This window comes from Bombus vosnesenskii, unplaced genomic scaffold (assembly GCF_011952255.1).
Source record: "Bombus vosnesenskii isolate JDL3184/JDL3185 unplaced genomic scaffold, Bvos_JDL3184-5_v1.1 scf7180000013265, whole genome shotgun sequence".
In the NCBI taxonomy this organism is placed as follows: domain Eukaryota; kingdom Metazoa; phylum Arthropoda; class Insecta; order Hymenoptera; family Apidae; genus Bombus; species Bombus vosnesenskii.
The window spans coordinates 4,046,397-4,064,893 of NW_022882925.1; the positions used below are offsets into that span (position 1 = coordinate 4,046,397).

An 18,497-nucleotide genomic window follows, 5' to 3' on the forward strand; every position below is an offset into this window, starting at 1 on the left:
AAATAAAACCTAGACTATATTTTTCCAATTATAATATAATACAAATATTTTATAATAATCAACTGTTTCATGTGTTTAACATCTATGATCACACTTTTGGACGGATTCCGTTAACTCCATTGCATGTTCATTATATTTAACTATTCTCCTAGCAGTTCCTCGATATCATCCTCTTTATCAGAACTTTCTTGTCGTTGTATTTTCATCTTATAACCAAGCGCTTCCAATACACCCATATTGTAATAATAAGTGAGATTAATTCCAGGTACTAAACGTTTCAATTCCTCTATACTAGCGCGTGCTTTATCAGTATCACCAATGTTGATATAATGCTGAGTAATCGTTGCAAATAAGTCACCACGGCGAACTGATTGTTCCAAATTTGCTCCTTGAGACTCAAGTAACTGACGCACCTGTTGCATTGCTGAACTAGTTTCTCCTCTATCAAACAACCTGTAACAATAATTAATAATATTTCATTGATATGCTCCTTAAATTTTTCTACTATGTATGTATAAAGTAAATATACTTTTTAATATCGAGGTAACGCTTAACCGTTGCTATTCTATTATTCACCAAATCCACTGCTCTTTTGTGGATATCATGGTCTCTTGGGGTAGATACTTTTGCTAAGCATCTACTTGCTTGATTCAGAGCATCAAGAGCTTTTTCATAATTTTGGAATTCATCAACTTCTACTTGCGCACAAGCAACATAGAAATTGGCCAATAGATCCATTGCTTTCCCCTTGGAGTAAAAGTTAATTATATTCTTCAATACTTCGGGTTGATTTTGCCAATCTAATGATTGCAAATAATTCCCAGCCATGATATAGATCTCTCTTTGTCTGGAAACTTGAGCAAAGAAACAAATTTTTTCTGTATCACCAGATTTTAGCAAAGCTTTCATGGCTCTCAGTTTATTACCAGCTTGAGTGAACTTTTTGGTTGCTAAATGATAGTTCCCTTGCTCAAAAGCTATTTCACCTATCCTTTCTAATATAGAGATTCGTATTTTTTCATGATCTACGTCGTCAACTTTATCTAATGTCATCTTCTCGGCTAAATCTTCACTCAGTAAAATATTATGTTTTTGTATCAATTCCAAAGCTTCTAAGTATTTTCTTCCAGTTGCAAGTAGATCTACTGCTTTTTCAATCTGATCATTTTGAACAAAATAATCAGCGCATTTTTCTATCAAAGCAGGATCAGAATCCGCATTGACATCCATAATAATCAATTGCAAAGCACTATATTGTTTCGTCTTAAAAGCAATGTCCAGCGCCTTGTGCAATAAACCAGCTTTGTGATATAACAAAACTGCTTTATCCAACTGATCGTTTTCTTCATAGTACTTGGCAACATCTATCTGCGATTGCCTTGGAGCTAATACAGCCAAGGGCCATAGTTCTTCAAACATATCGTGTTCTTTGCACAGTCGAATTGCATTTGTGTAGGCTTTAGCAATGGTATAGAAATGAATAGCTTGAGCCACATTATTTTTTGATTCATAGTGCGCAGCTAAATGATACGCGGAGGCAGCATGATTAGTTCGCGATACCAATTCACTAACTTCATCTTCTCTACCAAAATAACAGAGTAATCTGGTCATTGCTAGAGTATTTTTAGCTTGTTCATACAATTTCAATGCTCCTTCCATGTCTCCGGTTGATTCTATATACTGTGCATGCCAATTCTTTATTTCTGGGTCCTCAGAATTATTAAGATATGTTAATAGTTCCCTGGGTCTCACAAGCAACATCCTTGGTACTTCAAATCGGTGGCATTCTGCTTTAGTGTACATCTCTATAGCTTCCACTATTTTACCTTCTTGCTCGAGAGCCTTTGCATAGTTGTAATAACTAGTTTTTTCGCAAATTTTATTCTCATTCTTTGCTAACTCTATAGCTTCTTTAAATTTATTACGCGCTTCGAAAAGCTTGCCTAATAGATCCAATCTTTTCGCCTCGCGAAAAAGTCGTTCAGCATCATTATATAATCCTAATTCCACCGCTAATGTACCTACTTTGGCTTCCAAGTTTAAATTATCATCTTGCATAGCTTCTCTAAGAGCCCTGGCTGCTCTGGCTTGTTTCATGTGACCCAAACACAAAAGCGCCATGTTCAATTGCTTTGTTTTCACGCACATTCTTGCTAAACTTTTCCAAATACCTTCATTTTTAATGGATTTAATCGACTTGAAAGCCTCCTCCATATTAGCAACGCTGATATGAAAACTGAAATCTAATACAGCTTTCTTTGTAACAGGATCACATAAACCTAGTTCCTCAAAATCTCTCATGAGCATTTTCGTTACTTTACTGGTCTTCTCTGCTGTTTTCTCAGAATTTAAAATAATAATATGTGGAGAATGAACACCTAGAACTCTACAATTTTCATCTTTAATAGGTTTAATATCCTGAACGACAATTCCATGATCCGATGTAGCAAACATTGATACCAAAACCACAGTAGCCTTTGAAACGTCGTAATCGTCTTCATTGTCTTGTTTTGAGGAGTACTTGGAGTCGCGTGTCTCCAATTTTTGAGCTCGACATACTAATAATCTAGGATCTTCTGTGTCCCAACAATGAGCAGTAACCAGTCTTCCTCTACATTTTACAGATAAAGCACTATCGTCTTCATCTATATCGTTAGACTCGGCAAAGTCGAACTCATGTATCTGATCACTTTCTATATCCCAGACGTACAAAATAGAACTGGGCATCAAGTTAGCCATTGCAACAGTGATAGACACGCAACGGCAATCAGCGTTGCACCGTGCCTCGATGATCTCAGCAAAATCACTGATCGCTTCGTAAGTTGCCATTGCTCTGGTATGCAGCTTCGCTTCTCGTTTACTTAAATCCCAAATTTTTAAGATACCATTTAGAGATGCGACTGTTAAATATTGTCCAGTGAGATCCATAGTAATTGGTTCGCCCTCTTCTGATAACGTGGGTAGCGTTTGAATGACATTACCCTCCATTGACCGTAACTGTATGACTGCAGGAGTTAAAACGATCAAAGTGTGATCATAAATCAATAATTTCTCAGTGTCACAGCTGAAATTGGCGATTGCGGTAGTATACAAAGATGAATCATCGTGAATTCTATAGACCACAACCAGTCTACCAGAAGAAACAGCGATGTATTCTTTATTAACAGCAACAAGTTGCACTTGAATATCAGTTTTCAAAGTGTAATTCTGCTCATTGAATTCTATTAATATTTGACAGGGACTGAGTTGACTAGCACAAACACCATCGTTATATGTAGCGCACATTGGTTGTTGATATAATATAAAAACGTTAGTAATACAATTTACGGCAAGAAGTGGACTCCTTAAGAAAAAAGCACCCCATGTAAGCTGTTTTACTGTTCCATGTATGCTACAAGATTCTGGGACATTGGGCCAACCGTTTTCATCGCAGTCCGTTTCAATTTTACGTCTCCATAAATAAATCGTTCCCAGGTTTGTTCCAGCAGCCAAAGTACCTGTACAATATTGAAGTTAACAATTGAATAATGTATTCCTATATAAGTTACATTGTAAGAAAAATGTTTATGTTACCATTATTTTTACAAAAAGCTATGCTTGTGCAGATTTCCTGTGGTGTAGCCATGTTCCCAGTGGATGAATCTGGCGGAGATAATACGTAACTATCACTAGTGTGAAGATCCCAACAGCGAACACCCAATTCTCCTGTAAGAATCGCTAAAGTATTTGCTCCAGCCCAACACATTGCTGGACCAGTTCTCAATATGTCGTATCTACTGCTAAGTCTCACCTCAACAAAGAACAGTTTCATGAAATTTACGTATTAGATTATAGCAAAATAATAAATGAAATAAAGTGTAGTTACTTTTGTTAATTCAGTCAGTCGGCCAGTAATAGGATCTGTCTGAAAATGTGCTATATTTAAACCTTCTGTCATAACAACTAGAGAATCTCTAGTTGGATGGTGCAATAGGAACTGTAATGCAGCACCATTCGTGTTCAGGATTTCTGTGCACTGTCCTTGGTTATCAACAAAGTATATCAAACCGCTAGTGGTTCCAATATAAAAGGCATGGTTTTCTCTTTGCGTTACAACTGTTGTGGGTGCAGCTGTCCTGGGACGCCAAGAGCTGAACATATCTAATGCTCTTTCATCTCCCGCAACTGCAGCTTTTGCTAGACCACTGAAAGCAGTATAAGTTCTATAATTAATTTTGTCAATATATATTATACAGGGTGGTTGGTAACTGGTGGTATAAGCGGAAAGGGGGTGATTCTACACGAAAAAAGAAGTAGAAAATATAGAGTACAAATTTTTTTTTATTTTTTTTTTAATTTTTCCATCGAAACAACGATCTACAGTGAGATCCGTTATAACGTACCGCATGCGTACCGAGCGAAAATTCAAAGTCGATTTTCTCGAAAACAAAGCCTCAAACGAAAAATTTTTATTCTATATTTTCGACTTCTTTTTTCGCGTAGAATCACCCCCTTTCCGCTTGTACCACCAGTTACCAACCACCCTGTATATTAGTTTTATATCCACCTTATATCTATCATTGATTTTGGTGGAATAGTTTTGAATACTATTTGTGTAAAAGAATCCTTCAGTTCATGGTGAAACATCATTAACAATTGACCTCTTGAGTCAATTTTCCAACCAACTATGGATCCAGCTGAATCTGCTGACACCAATCTTCCCCCATGTTGACTCCATTGCAGAATTATAATAGGATCATGATGTGGTGTGACTACCAAATTAAATTCTGTGCTACCAGTATCACCTGGCCATATCTAAATGATAATTTATAGTAATATATTTTCACTCCTATCATTCTGGAGCATTTTTATTAAATTTAAATGATTATTAACCCGCAATTCTCCGCTTTCCCAACCTGCTGCAAGCCATCGCTTTTCTGGATGCCATCCAAGGCCAGTCACTTGAGCTACTGAATGTCTAGGTGATTCTACATCCTGAGTAGGTTCTCCCTGATCGTCATAAATTGTCACGAAACCACCCTTATCCTGAGAATACGCTGCGACAGCCAGTAGTGGATAATTTGTATGCCAAATTGCGTGAGTACTGATAGAAGCTGTTTCCGGATTTTGTACGCGCGTATCGAAGTAGAGCGACATTATTTTATTCTTACTATCAGTATTGATGTCATAAGTAATACCTAAACTGACATAGCTGTTTCTAAATTCATTAATAAAAACTACTTTTTCAAAAAGATGGATTTTTGCAACTACGTATTCATTAATTCTTCCTAAAGCTTAATTTTGTAAAAAATATTTTAATCATGTTACTGAGAACTTTGGTATACATAAATGTTAAATAATAGTTTGATATCTATTAAAAATGTTGATTAACATGAAGTTTACTGTCACCTGTCACATTTGACAACTCAGAACTAGTTTACAAAGTGTTGCCATAGCAATATGAAAGCCTAACGCCATCTCTTGTATTATCAATTTAAGCACTTACTACCATCTATTAGGAATTAATAGAAATGCTTAAATACCGGGAACATTTAAAAAAATACACATCGTTTCTTGTACCCTTTATTCAGAACAAACATATATATAATTTACAATTATATAATTATATTCTACTATAAACTATTACGAAATCACTACGCTATAAAGTCGACTCAAATTTCTTCATATTAAGTACTTGATCTTCAAGAATAGCTATTCTCTAAAATTTGTAATAACCATTATTATTATCTTATTGCGTATATTTTTAGATTACTTTTAAATAAAATTTACGGCGCTCAGTACCATAAGATACTCCTGAATTTTAGATTCTGACATTGCTTCTGTTTCTGCCAAAAGCGTTTTATATCGCTCCTCTAATATAGAAACTATATTATCCACTTCATTTTGCTTCTTTATACTCAGAGATGTGTACAATTCATTTTTTTGTTTTTGCAGTTGTAAATGCAAGGCTTTTATTTCCATATCTTTGTTCTATGATATAATACATAAAGTAGAACTAATTCCTAGTAATATATCTTAATTAATTTACCTTGATGATATGCGACAGTTTCTTTTCATAATCGTACTCGAGTCTCTCCTTTGATTTTTCTAGTTTTACAACAGCCTTTTTCAAAGTAGAAACTTCAGACATTAAATTTTGATTTTGTTTCTGAGTTTCATGATCCATTTCGATTCTCATTTTATTTAATTCTCCTTTCATCATTGTACATTGTTCAACTATCATTTTCTGTGATTTATCTTCCTGAGAGGAATACAGTACTAGTCAATAATATATTTAAGTATAAACGTATTGAAATATTCTATGATTTACAAAGAAATACATCTCTAAACTTCATTTCTAATTTCATTTCTAAATTTTGTATTTTATTAGTCAGTAATTCAATTTCTTCCTTCCTTCCTGCATCCTTTTTTGATGATTCTATATCTCTTTTTTCAAGTAAATCCTGTTTTAGTTGTAATTCTTTATTCTTCTCTTTTGTAAATGAATCAAATCGTTCACATATCATCTTTATTTTATCTAACCATTGTTGTTCCACTGCTTTACTTTGCTCATCCTTCAAAATATATCTTACAGTTCTCATTTTACAAATAAAGGTTCTACTTCTTACCTTACCATGGCTGATTTGTTCCAACTTTTTAGCTATTACAGCTACAGTATGGTCCAGAGCCTCGTTTCTCAATCGAGACTCGTCCAACTGTTGTTTTAAATCAGTAAGTTGTTTTACTACTATGAAATGATATTCTTGAACAGCCTCTTTGCAGCTTTCATCCATAGAATTTTTCAATTGTTCCATCTCTTTCAGCCTTTAACAATTTACAAACATTTAAGACTTATTGCTTCATCAAAATTGCATTTAATGACATACTAACTTAGCTTTTAAAGTAGTGACATCAGTAGTTAATTGACTAATACTTGAAGATAAGTAATCATTCACGTTTCTGTTGCGATTTTCTGGGTATTTTAACAATTGATTCCTTAGATATTCATTTTGAGCCTGTAATTCTGCAATAATGATTCTCAGTGTATCAATACGCCGCTCATAGGTTTTTAATCGACTTTTTGTTTTACTGTACTTTGATCATGATTCATAGCATGCAAACATTGATTCACTCTCGTGACGTCCATCATACGGTGTTTTAATGACGCTTTACTTCGCTGGTGTTGAGTACATTTTGCATGTGGCTTTAAATAAGTATGGTGAGATCTCATGGTATAGTCTGATAAGTTACTTACAGATGAGCTAATACAGACCTGTATTACATGTTAATTATTCTTTAATTACAATAAATTTCATAAATCGTAATATAGGTACCATATGATACGACTTAGGTAATGGTAGAAGAAATCCATTAGGTGGAGGTCTACTGAAAACTCCTCCAACATGTCCTGTCTTTAATTGCCTGAATAATTCCGTGAGATATTCGTTTCTTAAACGACGTTGCGAAGTAACAGCATTTAATTTATTAAGCCAAACTTTGCATAATTTCGCACTTTCAGCAGATGTTAATGCTAAAACAAAAGGTCTAACACGTGCTAAGGTTTCTTTGAAACATTCGTCCAATTTCATAGCTTCTTCCTCATTATACTCTCTAATTTTTGGCATGTTCTTTTATATCTGCCACTATTTCACTTGCTTGGCCAAAGGTAATATTTCATAAAAATTAGAGCAAGACATTTTTTGACAAGTCTTTGCCTTTTAACTGAACGCCGCTTTTGTTTTTTAACTGGATTACGGATGCAGATCCGCAGTGGCCATGGATCGTAGAAAAAGGTGAAAAATGAACGCAAAATATTTTTTTCTTTTTCATAATTGAGATTATTTTAAAAGTAATTTGAGTCGTACAAAACAAAATCACATGTTACGTGATTATTACGTATACACACATAAGTATTTATTCATATCCATTATTAGTTATTATTATTTTTAATTATAATTTATCTGAGTTCAATCTATCACTGTATTTAATAAATAGTGTATTAGAGTGATAAGTATGTTCCAAACTATCAGACTAGTTTAAAAGTTTAGTAATAAAAAAGAATCTATGAGATATATTAGGTATTGCATACAATTTTTTCATAGCTGATCAATATAAGTTTTGAAAAATTTTCAAAGAGATATCTCTAAATCGAGTACAAAAAATATTTGCACATACTATGGATATAATAAGAAACGCAGATAGTTAGAAGCATATGTGATAAGCACAATAGCCAAGAAATATGGTTATTGAGCTTAATTACATTACAATAATCCTTTCATAGCCAAGTATCACAGAACAGCTCACAAAATGACAAAGCTCAGTGACAATCATTGTCACAAGTTCATTCGTCCTTAAGCCAAGTATTAAAATAATCATTCCTTTTCTTATAAAATTATATCCTGTGCATATCGCACGGAGTATCACTCTTTAATATCTACTTTTACTTCGCTATACCTACTTACAAGATAAAATTTTACAATTTACTAAATAGTTTCGTACTTTTCATCAGCCTATCGTTCCGTATTCGTTTCCTGTATTGAAGTTGGTCATTGAGATCTAAAGCAGAAATCTGCAAATACTCATTTAAAATACTAAACTCGACTATTTATCTTGATTTGATTCTCCGTGGTTTGTTTTAATTCTATAATCTTCCCTTTAATGGGCTGAATATTTGTACCTATCCATTCATCGATCATTGATGGAAAGAAAATGCTTTCCATCTGAAATCTTAAATATCCTTCTAAGGAAGATAATTCTAATAGTAGTCTGTAAAAAATATTTTCGATTTTATATCATTTTTGTTCAAATTGCTCTAAAATAAATAAACTTACTCTGTAAAAGCGGGCACTAGATTTTCTAACTGCATAGGGTTTGTGTAATTATTTGCGACTTGCCACGGATTCATCCATGTGGATATTCTGCAAATTTAATATACGACACTAGGTACTGTGGAATATGAGAAATGAAACATCATAATAGCATTTCTTACAACTCAACTTATACTTACTGCTCACTGGAAATAATATTATGAAATTTAGTTCGAAAATTTAAAAACCATTCTATTCCTACTGCAACTTGCCATCCAGGGAAAAGCAAATTGTTAGGTATTGGAGCAGGTCTTGGTTGTGGTGTTATATGCAAAGGATGATCTATATATCCTAAATTCTTAGCCACTTGATTGTGAATTTGTTCAGAATAACCATGGAGCCAGACTTTCAAGCATAATGCTAATGATGGTATTGCAGTAGGCAATAGTTCACATAATGTTGCATAATGATCATACCTACAATCGAAAATCGATAAAATTCATTTAATCGTAAATTTGAAAAAAGAAATTACCTTGACCACCCAGTGAATACTGTTCCTCGAAATTCATGAACTTTATTCACATGTATACCTAATTCTTCTAACCACTTCTCATGATTGCTTATATGGTGTCTTATAATTGGTACATGTTGGGAAGATCCAGTAGCACCTTTAAATGCAGTAGCCGCCCAAATATGGGGAAAAACTGCAGTGTACTTATCCCACAGTTCTAATAAATATTACTTATGTAGTCTTACAATAACAAAATATGGTAAAATTAAATAATAGAAGCCTTACCATGAGGTAGAGCAAAATTATCTCTGGGATTATAGTGCCAGATCATAGGTTCCACATACTTCCCGATGTAATGATCTGAAATTTATAGGAAATGCTTTTATGAAATAATATGTGGCACGAAATAATATGAATAAATTATCGAGATACCGTTCAAAACCTGTAAATCTATCGTTCTTAACATATCATCCCATATGATAATCTTTAAGTAGGGATATGTTTCTTGTACATATTGTGCAATAGCCAAAATATGTTCCAGGTACAGAGATGGTTTTCCATATTTGCTAGATGCAGCACGTTTTATACAAACTGAGCAAAGACCTAAATGCCAAACTTCATCTGCACCTATGTGCAAATACTGTATGTCTGGATGAAAACTAACTATTTGACGAATCAAAGTCTTTACCAAAGACAATGTTCTTGGATTAGATGGACAAATTGAGCTTGGAAAGTGCTCCACTTCTCTCAAGGACCTCCATTCATCATGTTTCAAAACAAACTGCAATCATTTTAATATTAATTTCCAAATATTTATAAATTTTGCAATTTCAGTCTAATTTTAGATACCTCCATATGACCAAATGTTTGTACTAATGGAACAACTGCTAAACCACAGTCTCCTGCAATTTGTAGGATATGTCTGGCCTCCTGAACCGTATATCCACTGATTAAACTGCTTAATCCATTGCTTCCTATATGAGAAAGCTCTCGATTGTATGGAAATGTGTCTTCCCATTCCAATAAAAGTCCAGTGGCACCCCATGTCCTTAATAATGGGAACAACTGCAATATTAATTACGAATTTTTAATAATTAGACTGTTACTGATTGTTTTACTAAAAATCAAAATATCCAAACGTTATGCCGATAAGATATTATATACAGTGATAACTACGTATATATATATAACGGTATGTATATATGAAAACTGTGCCGTGTTACGCATACGAACTCATTTAGAATGTAGATGTTTATCATATATGAAAAAAGCATCGATCATATGGAAAAACCAAATGCCAATAACATTCGAAAAGCTGTGGAAAAAAGTGGAACACCATTATAATTGTTTTTAAATGACACCTTTATCAAAGAAGAAATAGAGTGTAAACAATACGATTTGTTTATTCGGGTAACAGACCTTTTCGAAATAACAGACTCGCGGCGGAGCACCCTTGAGATCTAAGTGAACTAGCCTACAAAAGAAAGAATAAAATTCTGTGATGCAACACTTACTTAATTGAAAGTTTTTTGAATATTTATGCGAACCGATCGGCCGTTTACCTGTGAGAGCCGAACGTCAAGGCGTCCATCTTTCCTCCATTACTACAACGTTAATTGGAGAGAATATGGTATTAAATTCTAATTAACATTTTGACTTAAACAGATTTTAAGAAATATTTTTTTATTCTTTACCATCCATCCAATGCTCTTATTGTTTTGATATACATTACGTATTTCTTTAATCTACTATGCGCGGGTCAGGATTTCAATTTGAACTTTGATTATCTCGAACGATATAGATAACAAATTTATCCGAAAATCTTGTTTAGTAGTCTAATACTTAAGTATAATTCAACGAAAAATATATAGCAGAAAATATATTTTACTATAGTCATATTATATATAGATTGCTTCGAAATCATAATAAGATTGTATCATGTGTGATAAACTTATCTGTTATCTCTGTGTTTAGTATTTGATACAATTGATAGCAATGTTTAACTTTTAATTGAAACACGCAGCAGTGTATACAAATTAGAAAAAGTTGGAATGAATAAAAAAGAAATAAGTTTTCGACGAAATATATCTTTATTTCTGTATACATTTAATTCAGCCTTATACAAAATGTTAGAACTGCACGCGCAATATGAACTTCCAAACGTATAGTACTATTGGTCATGATACATCATGAGAGTTGACGCCCAAGTGCAGTTATTACGACGCATACAATGATGTAATTTTACGACATTTTTCTTCATACATTCCCCTCGTAGTTTATTAAATAAAGTTAAGCATTTTGTTGTTTTCGTACTTAATTACACATTGAAACCTCTTTTGCGGACTTAACAATTCAACAGAATATCATATTCTTGTTACATACATACATATAGGTAAATTGTTCTTGAGTAAAACATTGTTATTAGATCGACACAATACAATATGCATATGTCTACGATCTTGTCCCACGGATGCTGTTCGGACATTGTCATCAATAGTTATTCTAGTTCACGTGTGTTTGTGGAAATATTATCAAACATTTCATTAATGAACACAATAATAGAAATCCATCACAAAATAGGGAACTACTACAACTATAAGCACGCAATTATGAACTACAAGTGCAATGAACACTTGGCACTTTTTGCAGGGTCTGTCATACAGGAAATTAACATAATATTATTGAAAGCTCTATGCACGATTCTTTTTAACAGTTTCTTTCTTTCGCTCGAAATTCATTAAGTTTTAAATTAGTCTATCTTTTGTTCTTAAGAAAAAGAAAAACGGCCAACCAGAAAGAAATTTGTCAAATAGTGATTTTTGTTTTATTTTACACAGTCGTGCGAAATAATTCGCTTGTATATGGATAATATTATCCCTCTTTCTTGCTATATGTTATTTCATTTGTACAAAATTGAATCACCAAGGGATGACTTACACGAGGAATCATGTGAATAAAATGGTGGCTTCTTAATTTAATCTTTACTAAAGATCAAACTTATTAATTAGAATACTCTCGAATCGTGTGACTCATCCTTGGTGTCTCATGTATACAAGTGTCAGAACAGGAATATAATAACAGTCAGCGATATACAAAAATGCGATCGGTCGTTTAAAAAAATTGAGCTAATCTTAAAATTACACTTATGTTACTTTAGGACACGAATAGAGAAATCGGTCACCGTGTGCGCTAGCCTAGATTTCGTCAAACACAACTAAGACAACGGTAGAAAGAGAAAATAGAACATAATAGAACGAACACAATTCTTTTACATTTTTCGCATTTCGAAAATAGATAATTAAAGATTAACATAACAAATATCTATTCTAACACAGCGACATCCCGCCGATCTTGACTATTTCTTTAACAGTGATTAGTTTCTAGTTTATTCTTGATTTTTCAATCATGCGACCAAAACATAATAATATAATCATTCGTCAAAATTGTCTTCTCTAATTTCATTGAAAGTATCTCCATTCATAACCACTTCCTAACGGCATCACTTCAAACGAAAGTTCGAAATTCCATTTTTGAGGCCTTTGTTTCACTATTCTTATTTCCTGTCGCATAGATTATGCACACTCGACCGACAAGCGAGTTCGCGTGAGTCGGACACATGAAGCAGTTTCCAGAAGGGAATAAGCTGCTCACAAAGTTCCCTTTTTTAAAATGCTAAACAAAACTTAAATCTATTTCTCATAATTCATCGTGATAAATAAATTAATTATATAATCTAAAGTTTTACACCTTGGTGTTTCGACCATACTCCAAAATTTGTTTATGATAAAAAAGAAGATACCTGAAAAGGAAAGCTTTTTTCACTGGATCCTTGGTAATGATACTGATGGCACTGTAACCAATGCCATGAACTCACCCTTCGCTAGTCAAGACGTCTTTTAACCTTGCTCTTGTGATCAAATGATCATCACATTTAAACCATTGATCTCTCTGCTGCCGTATGAAGGCAGTGTAATGTCCAGTCTCCAAAGATCCTTCATGATTTATTACCGCGAATAGAGAATATCTATTGTCGCTGAACGCCATATCTTCCCCATTCTTTGGCAGTCCATCTATCATTGCACTGTTATTGTTGCCGTTCCGTCTATGCGACATGAATGGAGTCATATCTAATTGTTCTGGAAACGAGATGAACGTACAGATCTTCTTGTCCTGTATACTAGAGTGCTCGAATCTTTTTAAATGAAAGCTGGCCACGATAGGGAGTTGCTTCATAGTCAATTGCTTGGTACTCTCTTGATACGTCTGACAATTGCTACACTTTATTTTTGCGCTAGATCCCAAGTGTTCGGCCCGCGTGAACCTTTCCAAACAATCTAATAACGAGGTAGGAGGACCAGAACTATCGGAACCTGATGCGCTAGCCGCTGGACCCAAATCCAAAGATATGTCCCAGAATGGATCTATCGTAGTAGACACTCCACTAAAAAATTATTACATCAATACAGATTCTTACACAATGCAAGACATTAAAATCGCACTATGCATTTCAATCGTACTTGCACGCCTGACAAACCACATCACTCTGAAGTCCACCAGTAAAGATTTGATCAATAATACAGTTACAGTGATGTGGATTATCTTTTACTAAGATGGGTGCTGCTTCACAATGCCTATGTAGAACATCGAGCGTGGCTATAAAGAATTCATGGGCATCCTGCTGTTCATAACCTGCTAAATGTCTAGCATGTGTCCAGATCAAATGGAGAAGCTTATGAAGTGTCAGCGGTGCTTTGCTACCCGAGTAAAATTCCTGAAAAAGATGGGATACTTCACAGACCAGGCAACGTGTTGGCTGTGGACAGTGATGCCGGTCAGCAAGAAAGTAATCTCTCAACAGTGGTGTGTGTATGAGAGCTTGTACTATGCAGTTCATGAAACATGTACTTCCAAGATTTATAAGTCCTCTTAAACCTACAAACGTACAGTATTAATTAATATACATTACATTTGATGTATATTTGCACATCTTACCTATGGTAGAATTTTCGACCACGCGCCTTCTGCGTGGATGTTTTCTCAATAATTCTGCCTCTATCTGTGTTGGTTCCCATGATCTATAAAATTCTCCAAAGCTCAATGACTTTGCAGATTCACTCCACTGTGCTTTAGCAACTGCCAATAGCTCCCTATCATATACATAATCCCCACATTGGAAGCACAAGATATTTCCATAACAAAGATCAACAGCTGCAACATAAAGTAAAATATATAATAAAAATATTTGTTGAACAGATTACCCTATTCTATATACAATTACCTATACAATCTATGTATAATTACCTAAAAAATGCTTTTTCGTCTTTGCATGTTCTTGTATATGACCTTTTACATAGCAGCCAAAGAATATACAATGAAGACAAGAATGTAGGCGATCTTTATATGTCTTACATGTGTGACATAAACAACTAACAGCCTAAAAATATAGAAATTATTTATTTACTGTATCAGACAAGAAAGATGAAAAATATATTACTCAAGCTTCTTATACAGATTAGATAAAAGTATTGTTCCAGGAAAGAAATATCAGATACGATGCTAAAGTTTATTTAATAAAACATCATTATGATTACATCGGGCTACGATGCAAATATTCATTGACCCTACGGTACCAGTACAATCATAAATCTATGTACCGTTACTTTACGTGAGTAGCAAATGTGCTAGAGCTTTATACCGACAGAGTAATTCTATACGGCGGCCATTTTTAAATCCATCTTTACAGAAACCGTCCATGAGAGTAATATAATACAAATACTACGTTTTCTATCTTCGTTTACACAAACTTATACAAACAATTTCATTTAGTTTTTCTAATACACTATTTTTCCAAAAATTACTTTAAATTGACAGTCATTTTCCAAACAAACTATTTCGCTTTGAAGTACAAAACTATCTTATAAAAAATGATAATAAAAGACTAAAGGGAAGAGAGAGAAAGGAAAGAAGAAAGGAATTTTCAAATAATTATTATTATATACTTGATAAGTTGATTAACAAGGAACAAATAAAAGATGATATACTCAAAATGGAAGACGAAGAATAATTTTCAAACAAAAGTTATAATAAAAGATCAAATTAGTGAACAGACATCCCATATCCGCAAATGCTTGAAAATAGAAACATCGTTTTCGAAGTTCAATAAAAACAATATGCACCGATTTGCACATTGGGTTGTCACTCTGTTTAGAATTTGCATAGTCCATGACTTAAGATCGCGAGTGGCATTGCAAGCGACAAAGAAAGAGAATGCTGTCGCTCTTCGCAACATCGTAAAGGTCCCACTAATTTCTCATTTTCCACATCATTTTTTGATCACGTATCAAATAAACAAACTATAGATGTACGCTGCATGATGGAAAATAAGAAACAGATGAGAAACATAGAAAGCATAGGTGAAAACGAAAGACAGAAAGAGAGTAAGGAAAACAAAGACAGAACCTTGACCACGAATCACGTAAGAAAAAGATAGTCGCACCTTTCTTACGCGTGCCTCGGTCGACGTGCTGGTCACAAAATAGGAGTGTATCACTTTGTATGGCTGGATACCCTTGGCTGCTTTGAAATTATTCAAGTGTATGCAGCCATGGTCGCTCATCTCAGGCTGGCGTGAGCGACGCTGCAGTGTCTCCTTTTCTTCACCCTGGTGATAAGCGTACAGAAACTCGCTAGTTCGCCGGCCTTTTTCCAAGCTAACCACCACCGCGACAGCGACCACGACGATGAACTAAAGAAGTCTAACCACTGACGCGGCGCAGCAGACAGCAGCAGGCCGTCGAGGACGGGCAGAACTACGTGGAGCTGTCGATTGACGGCGGCAGCAGCAGCGGCGACGACGATGACGACGAAGACGACGGAGCCTACTCTGTGCGGGGCGTAGCACGCTGGCCTTGGCAGGAGCGCGCGTGTCGTTGACATGGAAAACCGCGTGAGCCTTGGAAAAAAAGAGCGCAAGGGTTGCTCGTGTAGCAGTATCGTAGCCAGTCGATCGCTGTCACACTACGACACCGATCTGTCCCCTGATCTTGCTAGAGGCAGACGGCCCAGGAGAAGAGCAGAGTCAGGGATCGAGATACAAACGCGTGCCACCGACTGAAATCGAAATAAACACGATAATTTTTTATAATACCGAAAAACAGGCGAATCACTGGTATTGAAACGTTGAGACTTTTTTTTATAGAAAAGTAACACTTAGAATCTTACGAATCTCCGTACCCACGTTTTTGACACCCGGGTGCTCACAGACACCAGCCGGTCACTGCAGGCGCCGCCGGTACAAGCCAGCCCCTCTTTACCCCCACCGCCAGTCATAGAACGTTGTCAGGGACGAGCTTCTTCTGGGTGCCACGGGTTCTTTAATTTTTCTGTCATTTTCTACTGTTTAATAAGGAAATCACGAGGAAATGGAATGTGTTACAAATATTTGTTAAAGGTTAAATCGGAAATTTATGGGGATGTCGAATGAGATTTCGTGATGAGGTTGACTGATTTATAACGCGGTATGTAATTGGTGGATCGCGCGTGATTTCGATTCTCGAAATCAAGAACGGTCGGATATCGGAATAACAGACTTCTGCCAAGAAACGGTCATGTAGATTTACGTAGTAATTTGTGATTGGCTATTGGCATCTCCTTTTTCAAATTGATTCATTCGTAAGTTTAAACGATTGTTTTTGTTACGTGTTTCACAAAGCAGAGATTGATGTGCAGAGATTTGGTAATAAATGAAGTAAATATAGACTAAATGTAAGTAAACGAATATCATGTAAATACATTATGTATTTTTTATTGTAGATAATAATATATATAAACATTTAGATGACATTTAGATAAGAGTTGTATAGAATTCTATTCTTCAGTACTTTTGATGGCAGGGGCTTGCCAGACCTTAAAGTTTATAAAAGGTACGATTTTATTTATAAGTAGGATATTTATACAAATTCATATTTTCATCAAGATAAATAAAAAAGTGGAGTCTAGAAAAAATTGTAAAATCACCTTTTCCTGCTATATTTTTCTTAAACTTTGATTATATTTCTTAAATTTAATTTAATTTGAATATTTATATGAGAATCAGGATTTGTAGGAAATCCTTTTGTGTTCTTGTAATTCTTTTTGGAGGGACTGCAAGAAACTGTATACGTCCCTGAAGTCCCTGCTTTCCTAACCCCTCTTACCCTAAAGTAACAGCTGCGCATGGTATACATACATTACATACATACATCCCTTTGGAATCGCATTCCCGGTAGCTCGCAAAAGCAAGACCGCTAACTGATAATTCCTTCGTTGCGTGACCCATCCAGATTTAATGCTATTCTACAGCTTCATTGTCTATCAACGATGGTGTATCAATCAGATTAGATTCCGATTAGATTCTAATCTCCTAACCTCAACAAGGATCAATGATTCTGTACACTCTTGTGATTACTTCTTCAAAGGATATAATTTCATTTCAATATATATGTATATAAAGATTTTGCATCATGTTTTTTTGCAAAATTTCTCACTAAACATGTCACTAGAGTAACATGTTAGAATTTTTAGAAGAAGATTTGCATAATAAATAAATCAGTTTAGTACTAGGTATTTATTTATTCTATTTTTTTTCTATATTTATCTATGCCTATGTGTATGTTTTCGTGAAATATTGAAGATTTCATTAATCCGATTTTACAAATTGTATCTGCTATTATCGACTGTGCCGAGTCAGATAAAACAGAGTACTCAGAGTCATCTATTAAGATACTTAGAAAACATCTAGCGCTCGTTCGACGGAACAGAACTGAAGTTTGAAATTGTTCTATATTTTTAAGTACATATGTATTATATATATATATTTATATTTATTTATCTAAACCAATGTGTAATCAATCAGGTATATATCAAATATAACTTCCGTTTCAAGCTAAGAGTAACATAAAAGCGATACAATACCTTATGATGTAGCATCATCTATATGTCCAAAATTTCGTTTACGTCATAATTTCATTTGAAATTTTATTGCTGATATCTGGCATCAGACATGTTTCCTAGAGTTTTCTATTTCCTGAGACACTGACATGAATGAAACTTTATTATAATTAACAGCTAAAAATAGAGCTTAGAAATACTATTATAAGAAGAGGCAGCAAAAATATGATGAGGTATTTATTCAAAAATTATTTATGAGTCAATTATATAAC

The 18,497-nt window shown here is 34.4% G+C and overlaps 5 protein-coding genes across 9 annotated transcripts; all 5 read right to left on the bottom strand.

Moving 5' to 3' along the window:
* Positions 1-35: 35 nt before the first annotated feature.
* LOC117242551 (intraflagellar transport protein 140 homolog) lies at positions 36-5,439 on the bottom strand. 2 transcript variants are annotated; one of them, XM_033509335.1, is made up of 6 exons: positions 4,873-5,439; positions 4,547-4,794; positions 3,866-4,202; positions 3,574-3,790; positions 530-3,497; positions 36-453 (listed from the first exon to the last, which is right to left on the bottom strand). In XM_033509335.1, the coding sequence occupies exons 1-6, from the start codon at positions 5,134-5,136 to the stop codon at positions 141-143; spliced, it is 4,347 nt and encodes a 1,448-aa protein (XP_033365226.1). In that variant the 5' UTR covers positions 5,137-5,439; the 3' UTR covers positions 36-140. The 2 variants fall into 2 exon arrangements, with proteins under 2 accessions (XP_033365226.1, XP_033365235.1); XM_033509344.1 differs by having other exon boundaries at positions 141-453; positions 3,866-4,184; positions 4,873-5,136.
* Positions 5,440-5,554: 115 nt separating this feature from the next.
* LOC117243320 (ribonuclease Y-like) lies at positions 5,555-6,871 on the bottom strand. The gene is made up of 4 exons (XM_033510684.1): positions 6,321-6,871; positions 6,029-6,241; positions 5,782-5,970; positions 5,555-5,698 (listed from the first exon to the last, which is right to left on the bottom strand). The coding sequence occupies exons 1-4, from the start codon at positions 6,792-6,794 to the stop codon at positions 5,639-5,641; spliced, it is 936 nt and encodes a 311-aa protein (XP_033366575.1). The 5' UTR covers positions 6,795-6,871; the 3' UTR covers positions 5,555-5,638.
* A 358-nt stretch (positions 6,872-7,229) lies between these two features.
* Positions 7,230-7,949, bottom strand: LOC117243319 (centrosomal protein of 112 kDa-like). Its single transcript, XM_033510683.1, has one exon. It carries the CDS (start codon positions 7,602-7,604, stop codon positions 7,269-7,271), a length of 336 nt encoding a protein of 111 aa, XP_033366574.1. The 5' UTR covers positions 7,605-7,949; the 3' UTR covers positions 7,230-7,268.
* A 539-nt stretch (positions 7,950-8,488) lies between these two features.
* Positions 8,489-10,890, bottom strand: LOC117243317 (hexosaminidase D-like). 2 transcript variants are annotated; one of them, XM_033510681.1, is made up of 10 exons: positions 10,860-10,890; positions 10,717-10,771; positions 10,474-10,612; positions 10,147-10,362; positions 9,730-10,078; positions 9,583-9,657; positions 9,319-9,514; positions 8,987-9,262; positions 8,811-8,897; positions 8,531-8,745 (listed from the first exon to the last, which is right to left on the bottom strand). In XM_033510681.1, exons 3-10 carry the CDS (start codon positions 10,522-10,524, stop codon positions 8,571-8,573), a joined length of 1,425 nt encoding a protein of 474 aa, XP_033366572.1. In that variant the 5' UTR covers positions 10,525-10,612; positions 10,717-10,771; positions 10,860-10,890; the 3' UTR covers positions 8,531-8,570. The 2 variants fall into 2 exon arrangements, with proteins under 2 accessions (XP_033366571.1, XP_033366572.1); XM_033510680.1 differs by lacking the exon at positions 10,474-10,612 and having other exon boundaries at positions 8,489-8,745; positions 10,860-10,888.
* A 474-nt stretch (positions 10,891-11,364) lies between these two features.
* On the bottom strand, positions 11,365-16,827 carry LOC117243316 (ubiquitin carboxyl-terminal hydrolase 22). 3 transcript variants are annotated; one of them, XM_033510679.1, is made up of 7 exons: positions 16,535-16,827; positions 15,794-16,407; positions 14,599-14,731; positions 14,290-14,505; positions 13,815-14,229; positions 13,172-13,738; positions 11,365-13,096 (listed from the first exon to the last, which is right to left on the bottom strand). In XM_033510679.1, exons 2-7 carry the CDS (start codon positions 15,911-15,913, stop codon positions 13,039-13,041), a joined length of 1,509 nt encoding a protein of 502 aa, XP_033366570.1. In that variant the 5' UTR covers positions 15,914-16,407; positions 16,535-16,827; the 3' UTR covers positions 11,365-13,038. The 3 variants fall into 3 exon arrangements, with proteins under 3 accessions (XP_033366570.1, XP_033366568.1, XP_033366569.1); XM_033510677.1 differs by having other exon boundaries at positions 16,531-16,827; XM_033510678.1 differs by having other exon boundaries at positions 16,519-16,827.
* Between the last annotated feature and the right edge of the window lie 1,670 nt (positions 16,828-18,497).